Source organism: Pangasianodon hypophthalmus, chromosome 7 (assembly GCF_027358585.1).
Source record: "Pangasianodon hypophthalmus isolate fPanHyp1 chromosome 7, fPanHyp1.pri, whole genome shotgun sequence".
Classification (NCBI taxonomy): Eukaryota; Metazoa; Chordata; class Actinopteri; order Siluriformes; family Pangasiidae; genus Pangasianodon; species Pangasianodon hypophthalmus.
The window spans coordinates 26,977,086-26,999,473 of record NC_069716.1 but is presented as its reverse complement, the minus strand read 5'-3'; the positions used below and the strand labels follow the sequence as shown (position 1 = coordinate 26,999,473).

Here is a 22,388-nt window from a genome sequence, read left to right as displayed (position 1 = left end):
CTCTAATAAAACATATTCAATGCGTTTAATCAGTATCTTTAATAGAGAGCGTGAGGACGGCCGACTTGAGCATGCAAAGCAGTACCAGTGAGCGTGGTTAATAAAATGAGTGCAAGATACCATGAATTGCGTGTACATAAAGATTTCTCAAGCCTGGAGCAGTGAAGAGAAACTGTCATACGTGACAGCAGTTCAGTTCAGCGAGCACTGAACACTGACACACACATTTTTTTCTCCTCAAGGTCCAATTCATGGCATCTTGCTCTCATTTTTATTGACCTTACGTAGTGTAGCCATCTGAAGAGCAGTTATGGCAACCCGCTGTATATACGTGTACTCAGGTTTCCACCGAGGCTGGATTGAACACGGTCTGAAACGGGGGTTGAACTCAACGCCTGTGTGCTGCACTTGATGTAAGTCACACTCGCGTCTAAAAGGATTCAGAAGCACGTAGTGTGTTGCGCTGGCAGTGACGTAACCAGAAATTAATTTCAGAGGGATGAAGAAATATACAAAATAAAATCAAGATTGTTTTCTCATCAGTAGGATTAAACTGCTGATGCGCTTGTGTATTTCAGATGGTTTTCTGGCAGTAAGAGCGGTGATAACACTGATGTGTTATTTAGCCTAATCATTTAATACCGTTGCCATGAAATACATTTATGACATTGAAAAAAATTAAAACATGTTAATAATAGGGGAAAATTACACCTTATGATATAAATACTGATCTACTTTCTTACAATACAATGTATTGATATTTCAGTGGTTCAATCTGTTTTCATTACAAAATAAACGCATTAAAATGTAATGTTTTATTTGTGTCAATATTATCTCATGAAGCCTGTATCAGGATATGTCTCGTATCATGTCTTCGGTGTATCATCTCGTGCCTAATTAATACTGAATTATAAGTATGTTACCCATTTCGATATCTGTCAACGAGTACCAAACACGTATTTGTCCTCGGGCTGAAAAGAAGATTTCTATTAATACATCCCTATGTGCAGCTAGCGCTATATTTATCTGGACTATGGAAAGAGAACTGTATTGTTTTCCTTCGTGTGCACGCGTGTATACAGTAGTTTATTCCCCCTTTTTAATTAAAACAGGCCGCATTTTAAAACGCGTGCATAAAAGCCGGTCTGTGAATAAAGGAATTATGTATCATAACTGTGATTCTGTGGCCATGTACCACACTAAAATCTCACGGATAAATTGTACTATCATTCTCTTCCAGTCAGCGAGGTGATCCATATTTATGCCTAATAAACTAAACATTTAGAGTCTGCATTTTCATCACTCAGAGACAGTGATGGATGAAGCTCTGATGTTGCCTCAGGCGGATGAAGCCTCCATCAATCCTCCCCTCCCACACACACACACACACACACACACACACACAGAAAAATAATATGATATGATTATGCTCAGAATTCCATTTCACACTCCTAACCAGGATTATAAACGGGATCTCAAAGAATATACGAAGCTTAGAAACACGTCCACGGCCTAACCTGTGTATAAAAGCGACGTCGTGCGCACGCACACACACAGACAGGTGAAGTCTGCGCTGTTGTACTCTAAAGCAGACATTAGGCTGAGTCCCTCATCACTGTCAGGCATGAATAGCAAAGAGACTCATAATCCTCTGAGCTCGTCTTCCCTGGAGGCTGCTGCTGCCGCCGAGCGAGTCGGTGAATGCAGTCAGATAACAGACCAGCCTCGGCCTCTGGCTAGACAACCTAATCCTGTTGGTCAAGACACGAAACCGCTGCCTTAAAGCAATACTCCAGCAGATTTCTCTCTAATCTCCGCATCCATGAGCATTTAACACCGACACGAATTTTAACACGTGTCCCTGAAATGACAAAGGAGCAGAAATCCTGTTCCCTTCTAACTCACCCATAACCAAACAACTGTCAATGCTTAAAATGCACAACTGTACAATAAATACAAAGCTACAACTACTACAACAAAGAGCGTAAGATGTTAGGACGTGAGGTGATCACGTATAACATCTAAACAATAATCCAAGTATCACATCACGATTCTTGGAGACATTTCAATGATCTCGAGATTTAGGTTTGCTAACAATTTCCCAGCAATACAGTAGCATTGCATTTAAAATAAAAAAAAACAAAAAAAAAACAATTATGTTCCATACTTTATTTAGTGTCTACAAAAATCAATTACATTTTTAATTTTTATAATTATAAATTATTTTAAAGTAATTTACCACAAAATGTCCTCACAAATGTTGGTGGATGAGATAGTAATTTTTTTTGCAGTTGTGCACCAATAGCAACAGTAGGAAAATAGCGAGGCAAAAGTTTGTGTAATTAATAATTAGCAACACCTATATTTTTACTGAACAAACAGACCACAATCCCATCTTCTTGTTTTATATTATCTCACAAGACTGAGACGCATGAATTCACATGTCAAATTTCACCGGGATAAAGTCGGCATAAGGCAAAATTAACCAGTATAAGGAGCAAAAGCGTCTCTCACGTCCCATGTCCTTTCCCCTTCAGTGAATTGGCTTTTCTATTGGGTGTATTTTATTCATGTTCAGTCTGAACACGGGTTTAGCTGCAAAAGCAATAAAGCGTGGTTTCCAGGTGACTCCCGTATCACCATAGCAAAGAGTCAGAAATCGTAAATGCTACAGCTAAACCGAAGATGTCAGAACCTCTGTAATTTGCCCTGATGTCTTTTGTCCTTTCACGTATTTCCTTTCAAAACAGGAAGTCAGAGAGACAGCACGCTGAAGCGCTTGGCTGATTTGCACAACGGTCAATAGTGTCTGAGGAGCTTAATGAACTAGTTAAACATGGATAACAGGGAATAGATTAATAAGACCCTTATTTTAATTTTTTTTAATGAGGATGATATGCTAGATGATGAGATGCTGCATGTTTATGGAGTTTGCTGTAATTGTGTTTTAACCCAGTGCTGATGGAGAGCAGCAGTATCTTCACCGGCAGACATCCGCCACGTCTGAGTGGTAGATAAAACAGATATAAAAACGGATAAATAAAAACAGCGTATAAAAACAGAATCACATTCTCGATCAGTCTGAGGAAGCATCATTCCAGCACTGAACAAACTGAAGTTGGTAAAACACTCCAATAAAAAAATTAAATTAACCTCTAACTTGCACAAAGTCCACCCTCTTCCAAACCAAGCAACAGCTGGAAAAGGGAATAGTGTGTGGGAAAATGCAGAGCTGAAAACGCACCAACAAACCATGTTTGCAGCTAAAGAGATGCTACTGTAGAGCAAGACACGCCCCCAGGGGTGGGACATGTACATTCCTGAGAGCATTTCTTTGGATAAACGCTAAACTAGAAAAGGGCGAATCATCGAAAATTTGACTGTTTCAAACTAAGAAATACAAACAAGAATTTCTCCAAAACATTGTATTTTTCTAGACTTACAATTTATGCTTTTGTCCATAACAATATCTGTAGAAAATTTTGATTTGATATCTTTTACTTTAAAGGTCAGGAAGGTGATCCATTTTTAACCCAGGATTCAAGAATCTGAACTTCTCAAGAAGGTGTGTACTGCACCCAAATTTTGCAATTCTCTCTATCAATCTCTAACATCCACCAAAAACCATCTCAGGATGCTTCCTCAGGGGCCGTTTACACGACAACGTTATCAGCCAAAAACGGGAAACTTTTTATGCGCTTTGCCTGTTCGTTTACACAACAATGGTGTTTTGGGGACTTAAAACACATATTTTTGAAAACGGGTTTCAAAGTGCAAGTTTTTGAAAACGCCACCGTTATCGTCTCCATGTAAACACCCAAAACGGGAATCTTTGAAAACGGTTACGTCATGCGTGTGCGTAGTACGCATTTATTGTAAAGGCAAGCGCGAACAAACATACACAACAATGGCGGAGTACATGGTAGTGTTGTTGCTGCTCAAGAGTTTGCTAACGCTTCTTCAGCAAAGTGTGGATTTACTTCACCAATATTACAACCAACTAACAAGGTGACTCCGCCAACTACTGGCCTGGCAAACGTGATACAGTGTTTTTGGCCGTTATCGCGGATGTGTGTAAAAGCGAATCGTTTAGAAAACGTTGTCGTGTATACGTGAAACTTTTTGAAAACGCAAGAGAAATACTTTCAACATTGTTGTCGTGTAAACGTAGCCTCATACACAGTCTGTCTGAACGGAACCCTGGTGTGTTTCTTTAGGAAGGTGAGAACACAGAGATCACACTCGGGTGTGGACCAGAACTACTGGAACGAGCGTATCTGAGCGAGGCGGTCTCAGTCTGGTTCCTCATGAAGTGAGAAAGTGATTCGGTTCAAACCGGTGTGTTTTGGGTTGCAGTATTTTTCTGTAGATGCGAGCTGCTATACTGAGCCGCAAGGTGCAAACTGAGCCAAAAGAAAGCGCTGTGGAAACGCAACGGGTTCTGGGGGATGCACAGACAAAATGTTTTGGAATTGGCTAGCCTTATGAATGATCTATGTTTTCAAATGTTCCTTGATTCCTTGATGACAAAAACACTTATCATTTGTCTGATGTGCCTATATTCATGATGAGGGAAGCCTAAGCCGCTTATCGTTCTCATCATCTAAAGGTGGCCTTATGATTCCTATAATCACTTGGTAAAGGTTTGTTTACCTTTTTTACATTTCTGACCAATAAATAAAAGTTTAAGGTTAAAGTTTTCCTGTGAGTTTTAGGAGTATGTTTTCAGCCGTACACGTCCCTGATAACAAACAAAACAAAGTCTGTTCTGGAGATTTGGTCTGACAAACAAAAGAGTAAATAATAAATGTTTTAAACTAGTAATATCTGCAATTATCTAGTAATATATTGAGCACAACTAGATAATTAGGCCTGCTTTTTTTCAGCTCAATATACTACTAGATAGTTAGGCCTTTATTTATTCTTTCCATATTTCTGACCAATGAATGAAGGTGTTCTATGTATACGTTTTCAGCCCTACTCACTCTTCTTCAACGAGCAGGGTTGTTTTTTTTTGTTTGTTTTTTTTTTTTTAAATTCATTTGCTTCGTTTTATTATGTGTACTGAGAAAACAAAACAAATCAAATGTAACAAAAGTATCAATTTCACTCTGATTCGAACTCAGGAACCGGACTAAGTGTGTGAACGTACTCTAATATCTACGGAGCCCCTAAGGGGACATGGTGATGGAAAAACTTTTGCGTTCCCCGAAGAAACTTTGCATTCTCCCGCAGATTTTTTTGCGTTCTCTCACAAAGATACTTGTGTTTTCCTCGCTCGCAAAGATACTTGCGTTCTCCAAGCTCGCAAAGATACTTGCGTTCTCCAAGCTCGCAAAGATACTGTCGTTCTCCAAGCTCGCAAAGATACTGTCGTTCTCCAAGCTCGCAAAGATACTGTCGTTCTCCAAGCTCGCAAAGATACTTGCGTTCTCCTCGCTCGCAAAGATACTTGCGTTCTCCAAGCTCGCAAAGATACTTGCGTTCTCCAAGCTCGCAAAGATACTTGCGTTCTCCAAGCTCGCAAAGATACTTGCGTTCTCCAAGCTCGCAAAGATACTGTCGTTCTCCAAGCTCGCAAAGATACTTGCGTTCTCCAAGCTCGCAAAGATACTTGCGTTCTCCAAGCTCGCAAAGATACTTGCGTTCTCCTCGCTCGCAAAGATATCTGAATTCTATTTGTGTTCTCTCACAGAGATACTTGTGTATTTTTCTATCACAAAGATATGTGCATTTGCGAGAGAATGGGAAAAAAAATGCAAGAGAACGCAAAGTTTCTCGGGGGAACGAAAAAAGTTTTGTAAGCAAACGCAAAAGCATTGAAATATAAATTTTCCTCCCATCTCCGGGGTGCCCAATCTTATCCGGAAAGGGCCGGCGTGGGTGCAGATTTTCATCTCAATCAAGCACAAGCCACACCTGAGTCTACTGAAATCCGAGATGAACTGATTAAACAGGTGGACTCAGGTGTAGCTCCTGCTTGATTGAGATGAAAACCTGCACCCACACTGGCCCTCTGAGAATAAGACTGGACACCCTGCCTTACAGACTCCATAAATATCCATCGAAATCATCTCAAAGTAAAAACCCCACGCGTTTAAACACGTGTGTGGCCCTTTAAGAGGCGTGGCCTGATTCCGGCCACTAGGCGGCTCCCACCACGTGCCCATATTTGCAGAAAAGGAGCATTTAAATGTCCTCCTCCTCCTCTCCTCTCTCCAAACCCAGCTGCCAATCAAAAGGACTAAACACTCAGCAATCCGAGAAGCTTCATCGCCGATTTTCATGGAAACGAGAAAAGAAAAATCAAAAACACAAAACCCACAGTCTAGTGTTTCAACCGAACCGTGCGAGATTTCTCACCGGAAATGCTCAAGCATTAAAGAAAAAAAAACAAAACAAAAACAAAACAAAAACTACACACAGATCCTGGAGTGGCTGAGGAACCGGGTGCTCTTTGTTTAGTGCCCCCTTCCCGCAGGTTCACCCCCAACAACCACACCATGTGAGGAAGTTTTGGCACACTGCAATAAAGACCAAGAAAAGCCTCAACATCAGAATCAACTAAAACATCTCCAAAAATCAAAAAATAAATAAACAATAAAGACCAAAAAAACAAACGCCAGCATGCCAGATTTATTCACAGCCTTAGTCTTTCGACTCGATTTCCATCAGCAAAGTCACATAAATTCAGACCTGCCACGATTTTGGGATTGAAAACAATAACCAATCAGCACAAATGCATCTTTAAACAAAAAAATAATAAATATATTAACATATAAATGTCATAAGAAATCTGAGTATCCTGGTGCTAACTATAATACAAACACAATCTTGTAATTGTGTAAGTGTAATACATAAACAAGTCAAAGCGAAATCAGCTGATGAAAAGAAACTACTTTACAGCACGGATATTTGTAATAAAATAACTATTATGTCTTTTTTTTTTTTTTTAAGAAATGAGAAAACTACTCTAGTCTTACTTCCAAGTCTGTAAGCTACAATGCTAGCTGGTCTGGTGGATTAGCCAGTTAGCTCCCTAGCTCTTTAAGAGAATGCAGTGTCTTACAGGGAGACAAAAAAAGTAAACAATATTAAGCAAAACAACACCGGAAACGACGTGACGTGAGCAGACAAGTCATGTAAGGAGTTAACGGTGCTGCTGGTTAACGGTGAAGGGTCCAGTAACAGCTTAACAACAACAACAACTACTACTACTACTACTACTACTACAACAACACAGGAAAGCGTCTCAGCTGTAGCAGAGCTCAGCTTTCTCTCTCTCTCTCTCTCTCTCTCTCTCTCTCACACACACTATACATATAAATATACAGACATTACTGACACAGTGAAAGCCGAACACAGGAAACTGACCACATCTCCTCTTTTATTTTCTCCTCAGACGTGTGAATCTCTTACCTGCCATGAAACCAGTCCTTACAAATGTCGCACTCTATCATAAACCGGCTCACATCGTACGGCTGCCGGCAGACGCAGTACAGCGGAGCCGCCGCCATCTTCACACCGACCGACCGACCGACCGACCGACTGACTGCCTGCCTGCCTGACTGTCCCCAAACAACGCCGAGGCTGGAGGGGAGGTGGGCGGGGCTTCGGCGTTAATTATGCGGAAGTGGTCTTTAAAAAGAAAAATCACGCACGCGGCAAGCAACGAACGTAACGAGTGGAGCTCTGACGTAATACCAAAAAAAAAAAAAAAAACAACAACAATCAAACAAACATCTGAACTATCTGACGTCCAAACCTCACCAGAAATGACTCACATACAACCCTTTACTGTTTTTGTTTTTTTTTTTAGGATAAATACACAATTACACAAATACACAACAGGGCAAAAACACATCACTAAGCACACAATATAATTCCATGATATTATACAGTGACCAAGAATGAAAAAATAGACAGTATGTGGACTTCTGACCATCACGGCCATATGGCCAGATGCAGTTCTTCCCCTAATTAGAAGCACATAATTGTATAGATTGTCTTTGTACGTTGTAGCGTACAGTTACAATTTCCCTTCAGTGGAACTAAGAGGCTCAAACCTGTTCCAGCATGACAATGCCCCTGTGCACAAAGCGAGCTCCATGAAGACATGGTGTGTGAAGGTTGGAGTGGAAGAACTCGAGTGTCCTGCACAGAGCCCTGACCTCAACCCCACTGAACACCTTTGGGATGAACTGGACCACTGACTGAACCCCAGACCTCCTCACCAACATCAGCGCCTGATCTCACTAATGCTCTCGTAGCTGAATGAACACAAATCCCCACAGCCATGCTCCAACATCTAGTGGAAAGCTTCCCAGAACAGCCAATCCATCTACCAGTATGTTTTTTTGTGACACAGGAGGAAACCAGAGAAGCCGGAAGAAAACCACAAGGAGGAACATGTAGAATTCAACGCAGACAGCAACCTGAGCTCAGAATCGAACTGGATGGCAACGCTAGTGTCAAAATATAAAGCAAAATTAAATAAAAGCATAATTCAAATATATTAAAGTATTAAAATAAAGGAAAATATAATATAATATGATATAATATGATATAATAGAATTTATACCACAACACAATTGAGTTTTCAAATCTGATTAGCCAGAAGGTGTTGATTTATTTTCTTTATACCACAGCATGTTGAATACTCGAATCTGATTGGTCGGAAGGTGTGCATTATTTTTGTATAACAGCACGGCTCGGACAGTCGTTCCGGCTGTAACGTGAACGACAGGTTTCTATTAATACACACGTTCTAATATGTTAATGTTTCTATAGTAACCGCTCACACACAGGGACTTATACAGCAGACGCTCCACATAATATAAGAGTAATAATAAACTGATTTAAAAACTGTGTTGTTGGTTAACAAAGATAAACGTATAATCAATGTGTGATGTGATGCGGCTTTTTGCTAGGAGACACTGATTTAGCATTCATGGAAGGAGTCTCCAGTGTCAGCTCTTTGTAACAGTTAGAGTGCTTTGTGATGTTTCCTAGCACAGGAAAGTCTTGAAGATAAAGGATTATTCTTTAGAGGTTAAATGATAATCTGCAGTTTTTTAGAGAGAGAGAGAGGGAGAGAAAGAGAGAGAGGGAAATGTTGGTGAGGAAATGACTATTTATCAAGGCTATAACATAAGTGATAACAGGAACTAACTTGTCTCTCGGACGTTTCACAAATCTTACCTATGATCTGTTAAAATACGCAACATGTTGTTCATTAATAAACATTGTAATTGTTGGCAAATCGCTGTGATATAAGTGCTTATGGGTTATAAGCAAATAATCCACTACGCCGCCTTAATTTGTGCCACATCACACCATCCTAACGTAGATTATTTTCATATAACTGCACGGTCTGGGGTGTGTTATTATTCCTTACAGCAGCTCTGACAGTAGTTCCGGCTGTAATCCATATTAATACACTCGTATTGGTACGTTATCATTTTTATAGTAACAGCTAATTCACAGGGACTTGTATAGCAAAAACATTTTTTTGAATTTTTCAGAGCAAAACATATTGACTTGTGTAAGGATAAATTTATATAACGTTTATGGAAGGAGTCTCCAGTGTCAGGCTCCACTTTGTAACAGGACAGGAAAGTCAAGACAGACCAACTTTGTGTTTTCTGGTTTCTCAATAACATGACAAGTATTGTTTTTTAATCTAAACTTCAAGAGAACTTCAAGGTTGGTAAGGGAAAGTGTGTATAGCTGCTAGAAATAAGAACAGAAACTAACATTCCTCAATGATAAATGATAAGAAGTACAATGTGCCATTCGTTAGTAAGTAAAGAAATTGCAGTTATTGGCTAATTGCTGTGGTGTAAGAGGAATTATACACTTCGGGATGTGCTTTTATTGGGAAGTAATCAGCTTTGGGGTGATAACAGGAATTCTGCTTTGCATCACATAAGTTTCCTGTTAAAAACATAACAGACATTGTCAATCAAAAACATGTTTAATCACATTTCTATAATACCTGGGTTATGAATAGTACGAGTTTCACATTGGCATCACAGCATGTTCTGTACTGATAAATATATTAACACAAAATTATGTCAATCAAATAAACCTTGCCCCTAATGTAGAGTGATGTCATGGTCATTTATTGTTTAGTTAGTTTATAATTTATAACATATAGAATACACAATATTGTATAACTACTGAGCTATAGCGGGATGCTGTTCAGAGCTTCGGCTTAGGTAGAGAATAATTGTGATAAGTATTAATTAACAGGAAATAATCTGAACTTAGGAATCTCTAAGCACCTCATATTTGACTTGATTTCAAATCAAGGATATGGTGATAAATTGATTTCTTGATTTCTAAAGCCTACATTATGATTTCTCCTCCCTCAGTATGACTAATATTATACTGCCTCTAAAGCATCGTCATCATTTTCACTCATTAGGGCAACACAGGTTTAATTAGAGTTTAGTAAATTGCTAATATAAAGGATATAAATTTCACTATAAATGTCACTATTAAATTAATACATACATTGGACACAGATATTATGTATGGTGATGTATGATAATCTTTTTGCCATATTGCCCAACATTAAGCTTAATGTTCCTTTTTAATCAAAAATGTGTAGTTACATTAACATTTTCCATCATTACAAAATTGTTCAAGAGAGAATTGTGATGCAACCAATATTCAGCAATTTTCCCCCATCGCTCATGTGGATGTGTAAAGGAATAAAACATGCTGTTAGAGGAAAATAATCAACGACAGGCAGGGTGGTGTGATGCGACCTGATCCACAGCATGATCCGGAGTGCTTTATTCCTCTTATACCACAGCAATTTAATAACGGCTGCATTTTTTTAAATTTATTAATGAATGACACGTCATTTTTTTTCTGTTTATAGCTACATTTAATGTTCCGTGAGATAACTTAGGTCCTGTTCTCGCTTACGTTATAGCAGCTATAAACAGTCATTCCCTTAACAGCTTCTCCTTTTTCTCATGAAGATAATAAGACGAGTATGTCATGTTGCTGAGAAACAAAGTGCACAGTCCTCTGTTTAGAAGACTTTCCCGTGTCAGAAAACTTACCGACTGTTACAAACCCTGAGAATCCTTCCATAAAGGTTAAAAAAATCTTCTTATAGAAAACTTTACCCTATCTATTATGTTTCTATTATCTATTATCTGTTGTTAGTAACCATGTTTTTACCTGTTTAGTATTATTATTATTATATAAATTATTATATAAATGTGGGATTTGCGTTGCAGCTGGAACTACTCTCAGAGCTGCTGTTATAGAAGATTAATCAACACCTTCTGACCCATCAGATTTGAGAATTCAGCATCGCTATGGTATAAAGAATTACAGAATATAATACGACTGAATAATTATGTTTGGATGTTGAAGATGTACACCTGATCCCAGTGAGCTGATGAATTAGTTTTTATTGTAACAGCAGGTACAGTGGGTAGCGCTGCAGCCTCACAGCTCCAGGGTCTCAGGTTCGATCCTGAGCTCGGGTTACTATCTGTATCTGCATGTGGGTTTCCTCCAGGTTCTCCGCGTTCCTCACACTGGCCAAAAACATGCCAGTAGGTGGACTGGTGTCCAAGGATGGATTACTGACGGGCCCAAGGTTTCACGGGGACCTCGAAGCCAGAGCCTCCCTCCATGAAAAGTCACTTTTATTAACTATCCAGAGTCAAAGGGCCAAAAGTCTCCCTGAAAAACTGAACAAATAGCCTACATTTTATTTTTTTTTAACTTTGAAGAAACCATCAACATGAGCGTTTATCACTTTAGTTTTCTGTAGGATTTTTGGGGCCGAATCCTCTCTGTTTTGTTGACATGATGCAGACTTAAACGTCTACATCATTTCAGGCAGACTCATTTGTATACAATCGAATCTTGTGTGTTGTTTTATTTTTTAAAATATTGGAGTCATCTAACGTCACACCCTGCCTACGGTGAGGATGCTGGAGTCTTTTGTGGGTCCATTCTCTCATAATCCATCCCTGCTGGTAACTCTAGATGAGAATTACATTCACGGCATTTGGCAGCGCCCTTATCCAGAGCAACTTACAATTATCTCATTTATACAACTGAGAAGTTAAGGGCCTTGCTCAAGGGCCCAGCAGCTTGGCAGTGCTGTGATTTGAACTCCTGACCTTCTGATGAGGAGTCTAGCATCTTAACCACTAACCTACCACTTCCCAATTAGTGTGTAAATGTGTGTGTGTGTGTGTAAACCTCGTGACAGTCCGACGTTCCTGGGATATTCTCCGGATCCACCGTTACCCATCCTAACCAGGATAAACCCTGAAAATGAAAGAAAGTTTGTCACAATTTAATAATTTAACCCATGTTGTCAGGCTCTTTCAGGTTGAAGGTGTAAACCTCTGTCTCTGATCACCTTGACAACTTTGGAGTATTTATTCCCAATCTGGTAACTTTTCAGACTTTTCCATTCAGAGAAAGAGAGCGCCACCTTGTGTAAACTCAGCTCTTAGCAAGCAGTGAACTAAAAAGAGAAGAAAAAAAAAGAAAGAAAGAAGAAAAGAAATGTTCACCACCGAGCCTGAGGACTGAGGTTTCGGGGCGTCGCCTTGTTTTGTGCTGAGCCAATCGGAGTTGTGTTTTCACACTTTGTAAACAACACGTTTACACGTTACACGCTGTTTGTAAAACCAGTGTACTACAAGTCATGGACGTGTCACTTCACTTCTCTCAGGTAGGAGAGCATTGGGATTAATGCTTAAACGCTGACACACACACACACACACACACACAGCAGTGATAGTAGGTAGTAGATAGTAGGTGCACTGTTCAGACAGTCAGGAGCTGGTACACATCCGGCACCGTTTTATTCTCTTTACCAAACAACAACAACAACAAAACAACACATGGGGTACCCACAAACCCAAAGAAAACGCGCGCGCGACCCCACTGTAGTACAAGACTACAGGTTACCATGGTTACCGCAGTGAATAAAAGGTACTTGAGGTAACATTGTGTTTTTGGCAAACTGTTTAGCACGCTAGTGGGCTGTCCTGTTTTTCTTTCTTTCAGCATATATTTCTCTTTTCTCTCCCAAATGAAAGAGTTTGACTGCTTCTACACTCTTTTAGCGTGAATACCAGCTCAACAATTTAACAACTCTTTATTCATTTGATTAAAAAAAACAAAACAAAACAAAAAAAAAAAACAACAGCTCACCGTTTAGCGTAAATGTTATTGCGCAATTCTTTGGCGTAACGTTCTGCACTGAGAGGATGTTGTTAGCCACATGCTAAACATACCAGAGGGGTTCACAAACTTTTTCAACTTTTTCATTTTCCACACAATTCGGCTGTAAAATAAACTCCAAGGACTCCGTGCCACTATTTAAAATGTGAGCAATAATATTGTGGCAATTTCTTGGACTGTTTTTTAAAATTTTTCTAGTCAAATTTTTAGTCCAAAAAAAAAAGAAGCTCAATCAATGTAATAGCTTTGAAACAGTGGCTTGTGATTTATAATACAATGTAAAATATGAATAAATAAGTAATGGCCCACCATACTGTGCTTCATGGCCCTCATTTTGAGAAGCGCCGAACTATGAAATAAAACCGTAACAGGGTTGTGTGATGGTTTGTTACCAACAATAAGCAAAAATATGATTATTTTATTACAACAACATATTCTGAAGGGTTTTATTCCTCTTACACAACAGCACTTTGCCAATGAGTAACATATATATATATATTATCGAATGATACATCATGCTTTTGTTGAGAAGTTAGTTCTTGTTATCACTTACGCTATAGTAGCTATAAACAGTCTTTCCCTCAGCAGCCTCTCCAGAGTCTCGCTATTGGAAACAAGAGGTGCTAAGAATCAAATTTTCTAAATAGCATAATTTCTGTTTCTAATTTATAAACCCATGGAATAAAGTCTGTCATCTTTGGCAAATTGCTGCGGTGTAAAATTAATAAAACACCTTAGGAGAAAGTAGTAAACTTCCCATGGTGTGGTGAATGCTAACTTTGATAGCTAACTTTGATATGAATACTAGCGTGCGCATTTGTTTGTGTCTTGCGTAACATTTGACTCGTTATGCCTGCTAACTCATGGCATCGGTCGTTCTGAGCATGTGAACAGCGTGTGGTTTTGCTGGCAGGATTGGTGAAAGTAGCAACCATATTGGCATTGTGGAGACTTTGAACAAGTCGTTTGAAGGTACTGTATAATGCAGCTTTAAAACAAAAGTGTCTAAAGTAATAATTATAGGACGTGCGTGGTATAATCTCACGGCTTACTTATCGTTTGGCGTCAGATAAACATACTCGGTGATGTGATGGTGCGAAATCTGTGATGTAAGCTTGCCTTTGTTTGCTCTGAACATACTTCTCCTCCAACATGACTGCAAGGTATAAAACAATGTAACGCGCAGCAGCACAGGATGTGTGCGTGTGTGTGTGTGTGTGTGTGTGTGTTTGTGTGCTGTGTCACTGCTGCATTAACGGTGCTCATCTAGACCTGCATGAGGAGAAGGAAATAACTTCCTGGCAGCACCGTACAGTTAGGAACACATTGCTGTCTTTGTCGGCTATTTGTACGCATGTGTCTGTGAAGATGCAAAGCGTTGGATGTTTCTTGCTGGGAAATTCTGAAGTCGTCACCTTCGTGTGTGTGTGTGTGTGTGTGTGTGTGTGTGTGTGTGTGTGTGGTCAGTGGCTCAGCGCTTCCAGGCAGTCTAATGAGTGCTGAATCACAAAGCAGTATCAAGACCATGGTCTTGATCTCTGTCAGGTTCTCTTGAACCTCCCCGGTTGTACTCGACCAGGAACAAAAACGGTTGCTGGCTTTACGTAGCTGTTGTGGTTGAGTAAGCCCTGATGCGCTCTGTCACCTCCTGGTTTTTCAGGAGACCTCGCCTTCTCAGAAATGATATCTTTCATTTTCTGCTAGTGACTGGCATTTAAAGCGAATAGAAATGGAAAATTAGTACAGATATCAATCACTGGCTCTCATTTTGTGATAACCTGTTGCCTCTATATGTTAAACTCAAGGCTTTGTGATATTTTTTGATTATTTTTTTGTGTGTAAGTAGAGTACACACACATACACACACATACACACACATATACACACATATACACGCAGAAACCAGCTGCTTCTTTCACACTGCATGTTTTAGATGTAATGCAGCAGGTGGCTTTTTTTGTCACAGCGATGCCACAGGAAAGTCTTCAGGACTGAAGACCTTGTGGTTTCTCGGTAACAAGTTGCATTTTTGTCTTCTTAAAATTATTTTCAAGAGATAGGGAACTATACAGAGCTGCTATAACCTAAGCAATAACAAGAACTTGCCTCTCTGACGTTCCACAACATTAAATGTAACCATAAACGGATAAAACGTACGTCAAGGTGTTCTTTAATAAAATGTAATTGTTGGCAAGTTGCTGTTGTATAAGAGCAATAAAAGACTTGAGGATGTGCTGTTATAGGAAAATAATCAACTTTGAGGTTTTAACAGTAACTCAGCTTCATCACACCTCCCTGTTGTTGATTATTTTTCTATAACAGCATATCCCCAAGCGTGTGTTTTGGATGTAATCCTACTGGAAATGGACTTTTTTTTTTTTTTTTTTTTTTTTTCCAAATTTGAGTTTGAGCTTTTCAAATTCAAGTTTTCAGAAAAGTGCAGAGTGGCATCATTTTTTTAAAAATTTTTTTAAATTTTTATTTATTTATTTTTTTTAAACTCCTGTCCAATCAGGTCGCAAGTTGGGGAGTAAGAGAGAAAAACAAATACGGAGGACAGAGTGTCAGTGAAAATGACTTGTTAATGAATGAAAATGAACGTATTCATGTATTAAAATGTAAAAGTAGATGTTTTGTTTTCATGTGAAAAGTACATTTTATTGCTAATCTAAAATTGTTAGATGATTTTTGTTTTAAAAACCTATGCTATTGTGCCTGCGCTCTTAAAATATTTACCATTTGCTAGAATTTGTCTTGCTACATACCCAGTTATGTTAGCTACAGGACTTGATGCTAGTCTAAGCTTTCATTAGCAAAGAAAACAAGCTAAAACAAGCTGGTTAAATACAGTATATCCAGTTAATGTTAACAAATTAGCAAAACGTACCTTAGCGTGCTTTTATATATATATATATATATATATATATACATATTAAAGATAAAGTTCGTACCTTCTAGGGTGGAAAAGAAAATTTCGCATGCGAGTCTTTGCTTACTCCAGCATATTGAAACATTTGATTGACGTATAGCGTACAGTCATTGGCTTGATTGAAGACCTTTGTGATGATTTGTAACGAGTACTTTGAAGATTTACAGAAGTATTTTCCACTCTTTCTGGTCATGTGACGTCCCACTTTAAATGTGGCTTCAAACAGATGAGTCGCTCAAGCAGCTCAAATTGTCTTGATTTTCTGCTACAGCGAAGACAAAGAACGTCCTCATCCCCAAAGTTTCACCGATCTAGTTCATCTGCATTACTGAGAATAATAAAGGCTAGCTAGTTAGCCGACACTAGCTGAGAATAATAAAGGCTAGCTAGTTAGCCGACACTAGCTGAGAATAATAAAGGCTAGCTAGTAAGCCGACACTAGCTGAGAATAATAAAGGCTAGCTAGTTAGCCGACACTAGCTGAGAATAATAAAGGCTAGCTAGTTAGCCGACACTAGCTGAGAATAATAAAGGCTAGCTAGTAAGCTGACACTAGCTAGGACAGTGTGTTGTGCTTAAAGCGGGGAAAAAAGAAGTGTGAAAGCACCCTGTGTTATCATAAATGCGTCATCATTACAACTCAGATTTTTCGCCTTTTTCACAGGACGTGTTTGAAGTGAGTGAAACTGAAAAGACGTGATCACTACATCTCTGTAGTGAAAATGCCCAGTTTGACGCCCAAACCTTAAGCCAAGTGCCTTTGTTTCTTTGTTGTTGTTTACTGTGATGTTAAGCAGGAAGTGAAAGCGTTTCTCATCAGCAGCTGTTAGTCAGCCGTGGTTAAGAAAAACCTAACCGATACATCTGGGGCAAATTGACGTCATCGTTTCCTCTCTTCAGTGGAAATAAAGACGCAGAGGGGAACGGATGCCACATAGACTCGTTCAAAATATAACCTGTCCCACTCTTTTACTTTACTTTATGTTTCTTTACGTTTAAATGTAGCTGCTGCACTAGGAAGTCATTTGTCTCATGTCTTAAACTCTTTATTTAGTTTTTTTGAGTCTTTGCAAATCAGAAAGAATTTGTATCATATAGTATTTACCACAACCTCATTTCCAGATCAGGCTAGTTGCCAAGCGGTTGGTAATTAGACAGCTTAGCAACTCAAAATATCTTGAATATGGCCAAATTGATCACATATGTCTTATTATGGGATTATTATAAATCAAATGTAAGATTATTTCTGTTTTTAGATGAAATGTTCTTGTTCTGTTGGTACATCTGTTTGGCTTCTTTCTAGAAATAAATGCTTAAAATGAGAAAAATGGCAATACAAAAGAACTATTTTGCTTGAAATTAGTAAAAAAAAAAAAGTCTTTATCATATATTTGGCTTATTATAATCTTATAATAGGAAATTGTAGATAAATCTGACTATATTCAAGATATTTTCACTTGCTAAGATAGCATTTTGCAGTGTATATTAATGCACTCTTTCTCATACATTATGGTTTCCATAGTAACAGGTTACACACGGACTTGTGCGAGGAAGATTAAAAACCTGCGTTATTGTTGATATGGTGACGTTTTCTGTAAGATGTCTTTTCTGATATGAATGAGTTTTTTACGCTTCTTTGAAAACATGACAAGCTGTATTTTTTTTTTTCTTTTTTTTGCCGCTGTAACGTAAATGAGAACAGGAACTGGCTTGTTTCGTCCCGTTCCACAACATTAAACATATAAAAAAAACTATAAATGGATAAAAAGTATGATGTGTCATTCTGTAATTAAAAAAGATGTAAGTGCTGGGAAATCGCTGTGGTATAAGAGGAAAAAAAAAACACTCCAGGATGGGAGGAAAATGATCAACCTCTGCGTATAACAGTAACTTGTTGATTTTTTTTTTTTTCCCTATAACAGCACGCCCAGACGTGTTTTATTCCTTACTTGTCATATGAAATTGTTGAGCTGTGATATTAATATTATCTTGGCTAACATTATCTAGCAGGTGTTATTGACTCTGTTGCTTTAAATCACAAGCGCTTAAAAACATTTATATTTTTACTGTCCATTAGGTTGCATCCTGCGCTGGATTTATTTAGAGCCCAATTTTCTTTATATATAATTCAAAATAATTAACCTGACTAACAAGTGTAGTCTGCTTGAAAGATTTCTACATTTAGACCAATATGTGGAGATTAAGTGTACTAAAGACAGTTTTTGTAGTTTAATATCGTAATAAATCTATTTTGTTCCTAAATTGGCTCAATAATTAAATCCCAATTTAAATGTAAACAAAAATCTAATCTGAAAAAGCAATATTAGTTGAATTCAGATTGAAACGCAGTTTGATGAACCGCTGTTTGTGTTCCTAACACACAATCTGCCGTAGTAATCTTTTACTGATATGATACTTTCTAACTCTGCACAGTACTGTGCAAAACTGTGCAAGAAAAGATGCCTTCAGAAATCATGTAAAAACAATGTAAATAATATTGAATGTTCCTACGTTTAAAAAATACCATAAAGCAGTAAACGGTAATAAACTAAACAAAGTCAGTATTTGGTATGTGCTTTTGAAAAATGCATCAGCAGTCTCAGGTGCGGTTTTCTAAGGAAAATGGTGGGCAAGTTTTTCTAACCCTGTTGGAGAAGGTGCTGCAGATATAACATTAAATTTTAATTGGATAAGAAATGTTTGGAGCTGACTCAATAATGCAGAAGTCATGAAATAAACATCTAAATGTACAAAATTTGTATTTCAAAATGAAGGTGCCTTTCCTATCTATCTATCTATCTATGTATCTATCTATCTATCTATCTATCTGTCTATCTATACAGTGTACTTGAGTCATAAGAGTACATATTTTCTGGAGCAGCAATTGAATTTTTTAATATCCATCCATCCATCCATCAATCCATCTTTAAAGGTTCACAGTAGGTTGTCTTTATTAGAGTAGGTTCCAACTAAAACCTGTCTAAAACCCTAAACACTCTTAACAACCTAAAGAACACCTGAGGAGCCTTTTTTTTTAAGAACGTATCAAGTAAATGCAACTACTTGAGGAATAACTAAATTCTTCCAATATCTAACCACCTATGTATCCACCCATTCCTCCATCCATTCCTCCATCCATCCATTTCATTAATGTATTTACGCTCCATTAAAGGTTCTTTGTTCCTCTGGGAACAAAATTTCCTCCAAGGTTCCATGTAGAATCAATCAATCTATCTATCTGTCAATCAACCTATCTGTCTATCTGTCTATCTATCTGTCTATCTATCTCTCTAGTTGTGTGAAACTGCTGCCATGTGTACAAACAGTTGCACCAAGTGGCAGCGTATATAAGGAAGGACAATAGGACTGATCCTAGAACGGGAGCTTGAGGGACACCATGAAACAAAGATCTGTATTAAGTCTACACAGTGTCCGAAAAGTCAGGAACCAATGAGCGTACCTAGAAGTACCACGACGCATTATCTCTATCCTTTCATCTAATAAAAATAAATACATAAGGAAATAAATATTAGATACAAAATCACGCATATTTAGTTTAACTCCCATTGGTTTCTGAGTTTTGGATGCCCTGTATCTAACAGCATAGAAGAAAATGTATCAGAAGATCTTTATTTTCAAACCGTGGCCCAGTGACGTGTTGATGCCTCACATCTCCAGGGTTCCTGGTTTGATCCTGAGCTCAGGTTTCTGTATTCGCGGAGTTCCACATGTTCTCCTCGTGTCCGTGTAGCTGTCCTCCGGGTTCTCCGGTTTCCTCCCACCTCCCAAACTCATTCCAGTGTTTAGAATGGCAACATTACCACTAGATGTGAATGAATCTGAGTGTGTGTGTGTGTGTGTGTGTGTTCCTGAGATACACTCTGGATTCAACCCTGACAATGATGAAGCTCTTATGGAACATAAATGAGTGATTTCTTTTCAAATGCTGCCATCTAGTGGATGATGGATTATATTTGTGGATAATTAGTATACAGTATTTAAGTCACAATCTTCTCATTTTTTTTGTCAACAAATTGTTCTTTGACTGTTATTTTTTTTTTCTTTCAGCATTTCTTTTTTAAATCATGAAACACTGGATTTGACGTTTGACGTTTGTGATGTGTGAAATAAGTTTCCTCTCTCTACAACCGTGCACGATGTTAAAGATTTTCCGAAAGCATAATGCACTGTAATTTTTACTGTGTAATTTTTTTTTTGTGAACAGAGTTAATCATCGTTGGAGTGGTTGGATGAATAGATGAGCTTGTACCTGTTTTTAAGCTCCCGTATGTGACCACAGAGCGGCAGCAGAGCTCCATCATGCGCCGTGATGCTCTAGAACATGGGATATGAAAATGAAGAATATGAAAATGGATTAAAAATGACAAATTCAAGGACAATATTAATACAGAAGTGCAGACAAAACAGAAACAGAAATACGCCGTCTTGTGCATGCAGTGTTTTTCTTTTCACATCCTTTATCATGACAGAGAGAGAAGATCACAGATCAGTGTTCACACTGACATGCTGTGTTAAAAACCCTGTGGTTTCGTGGATCACTCGTGTATGTGGCATCATGAATTAAACACCGAGCTGAATGAAAGAGCGTGTCCTTGCAGAAAAGGAAGTGCTGTGTATGTGAATGAGATTAAACCATGGATGATGTGCATGTGTGTGTGTGGGTGTGTTTACATAATGTGTGAACTATCAGTGTTAAAGCTCCTGACCTTCCGCTTCAGAGGGGATCAGCTCTTTCTCCTCTCAGCTGTGGAGCTGCACGGTAAGATGAATGGCTTCATTAGGCCAGGCATTCCACGCTAGCCCCGTTTTAATTAGAACAAACAAACGGAGTTGAATCAGGGAGGCCATGTGCAGGAGCTCCCTGTCACTTTACCCCTTTAAAGAGCACCGTCTCTGACCTGCTGGAAACGACTCTTATTTGTCCTTTCGCTCTGCTTCCTCCAAGCACACACACACACACACACACACACACAGCGACCGGGGACTTTTATCATAGCAGGTTTCGTAACATCATAATCTGCATAAATTTCATATATATATTCATATTTCAAGGCAAAATGTCTAAATTCTTGTATAACACTAAAAAAAAAGTCCTAAAATTTCTGAATCTGTCGCTTTACATAGGAAAAAAAAGGCTCTGAATAAATGCATTAAATCTCATACGGCAAATTTTCCCCTTTTTTTTTATTTTTGTGTAATTTTTGAAATAAAAACAAACAAGTCACGTGTGCTAGAAATTGCTATATCGCTTCAGAGCTGCTGAATTCTCATTTCTGATTGGTCCGAAGGTGTTGAGTAATTTTCCATAAATGCAGCTTTGAGAGTAGCTCCAGCTACAAGGTAAATTTATATTAATGCTATTATTAAGGTAAATGTTTATATTAATGCGCTCGTTCTAATACGTTATCACGTCACATGATGATGTTTTTTTTTTTAAAGCAAAAAATAACATTTGCTATCATCATTGATGAGTTTAAACTTTCTGTACAGGAGACGGTTATTTAATAATTTGAGACGGCGTCTCCGGTGTCAGCGCTTTGTAAGTCAGCGTTAAAGCTGTAGGTCTTCAGGACAGAGGAGTTTACGCTTTGTGGTTTTCTCAGTAACATGACAAGTGTTTATTTGTCTTGCTAACTTCGAGAGAAGGAAAAAAGAGAAGCAGGCGAGGGAACAACTGTTTATAGCTGCTATAAAGTAAGTGATAACAGGAAATAACTTGTTTCGCAGTTGTTTCACAACATTTAATGTAACTAAAAACTGAGAAAAGATATTGTTCTTTAAATAAGCTAAAACGTATATCGAATGCGTAGTTCTTTATTCACAACTTTATTCACTACTATTAACTACTAAAGAATACTGGGTAATTACTGAGTAAGGAATAATGAAGTAAATGTTTGGTAGTTAATTATGAACTAAGCAATAATTCTAGAGTCGTATATATCTCCGTTAAATATGCATCAGTAGTTAATAGTAGTGACTTAGGTGTTAGCGTAGTAGTTGTGTTAGGATAGTTAGTATAGTAAAGTGTTTCCCAGGAACTAACTTGTTTCACGGACATTCCACAACGTTGAACATAACTATAAAAGGATAAAATGTACAATGTGTCATCGTTTTTAAATGAATGATTCATTAAAATTAATTTATTAATTTTTATTAATTAATTAATTAATCTGCAAATTGTTGTGGTGTAAGAGGAATAAAA

At 38.2% G+C, this 22,388-nt stretch overlaps 1 protein-coding gene and 2 long non-coding RNA genes across 3 annotated transcripts in view; 2 read left to right on the top strand and 1 right to left on the bottom strand.

Moving 5' to 3' along the window:
* The window catches only part of kdm7ab (lysine (K)-specific demethylase 7Ab), a 38,538-nt gene extending 30,956 nt beyond the window's left edge, over nt 1-7,582 (bottom strand). The window contains exon 1 of the mRNA XM_034305957.2: nt 7,420-7,582. Within this exon, the coding sequence (XP_034161848.2) occupies nt 7,420-7,517 (98 nt within the window). The 5' untranslated portion in view covers nt 7,518-7,582. The remainder of the gene's footprint in view (nt 1-7,419) is intronic.
* A 4,708-nt stretch (nt 7,583-12,290) lies between these two features.
* Nucleotides 12,291-22,388, top strand: part of LOC117597692 (uncharacterized) — a 155,490-nt gene continuing 145,392 nt past the window's right edge. Inside the window, exon 1 of the long non-coding RNA XR_004578439.2 lies at nt 12,291-12,721. This is a non-coding gene — a long non-coding RNA (uncharacterized LOC117597692). The remainder of the gene's footprint in view (nt 12,722-22,388) is intronic.
* On the top strand, nt 12,738-20,830 carry LOC117597693 (uncharacterized). The gene is made up of 2 exons (XR_004578441.2): nt 12,738-12,984; nt 20,391-20,830. It is a non-coding gene; the product is annotated as an uncharacterized LOC117597693 (long non-coding RNA).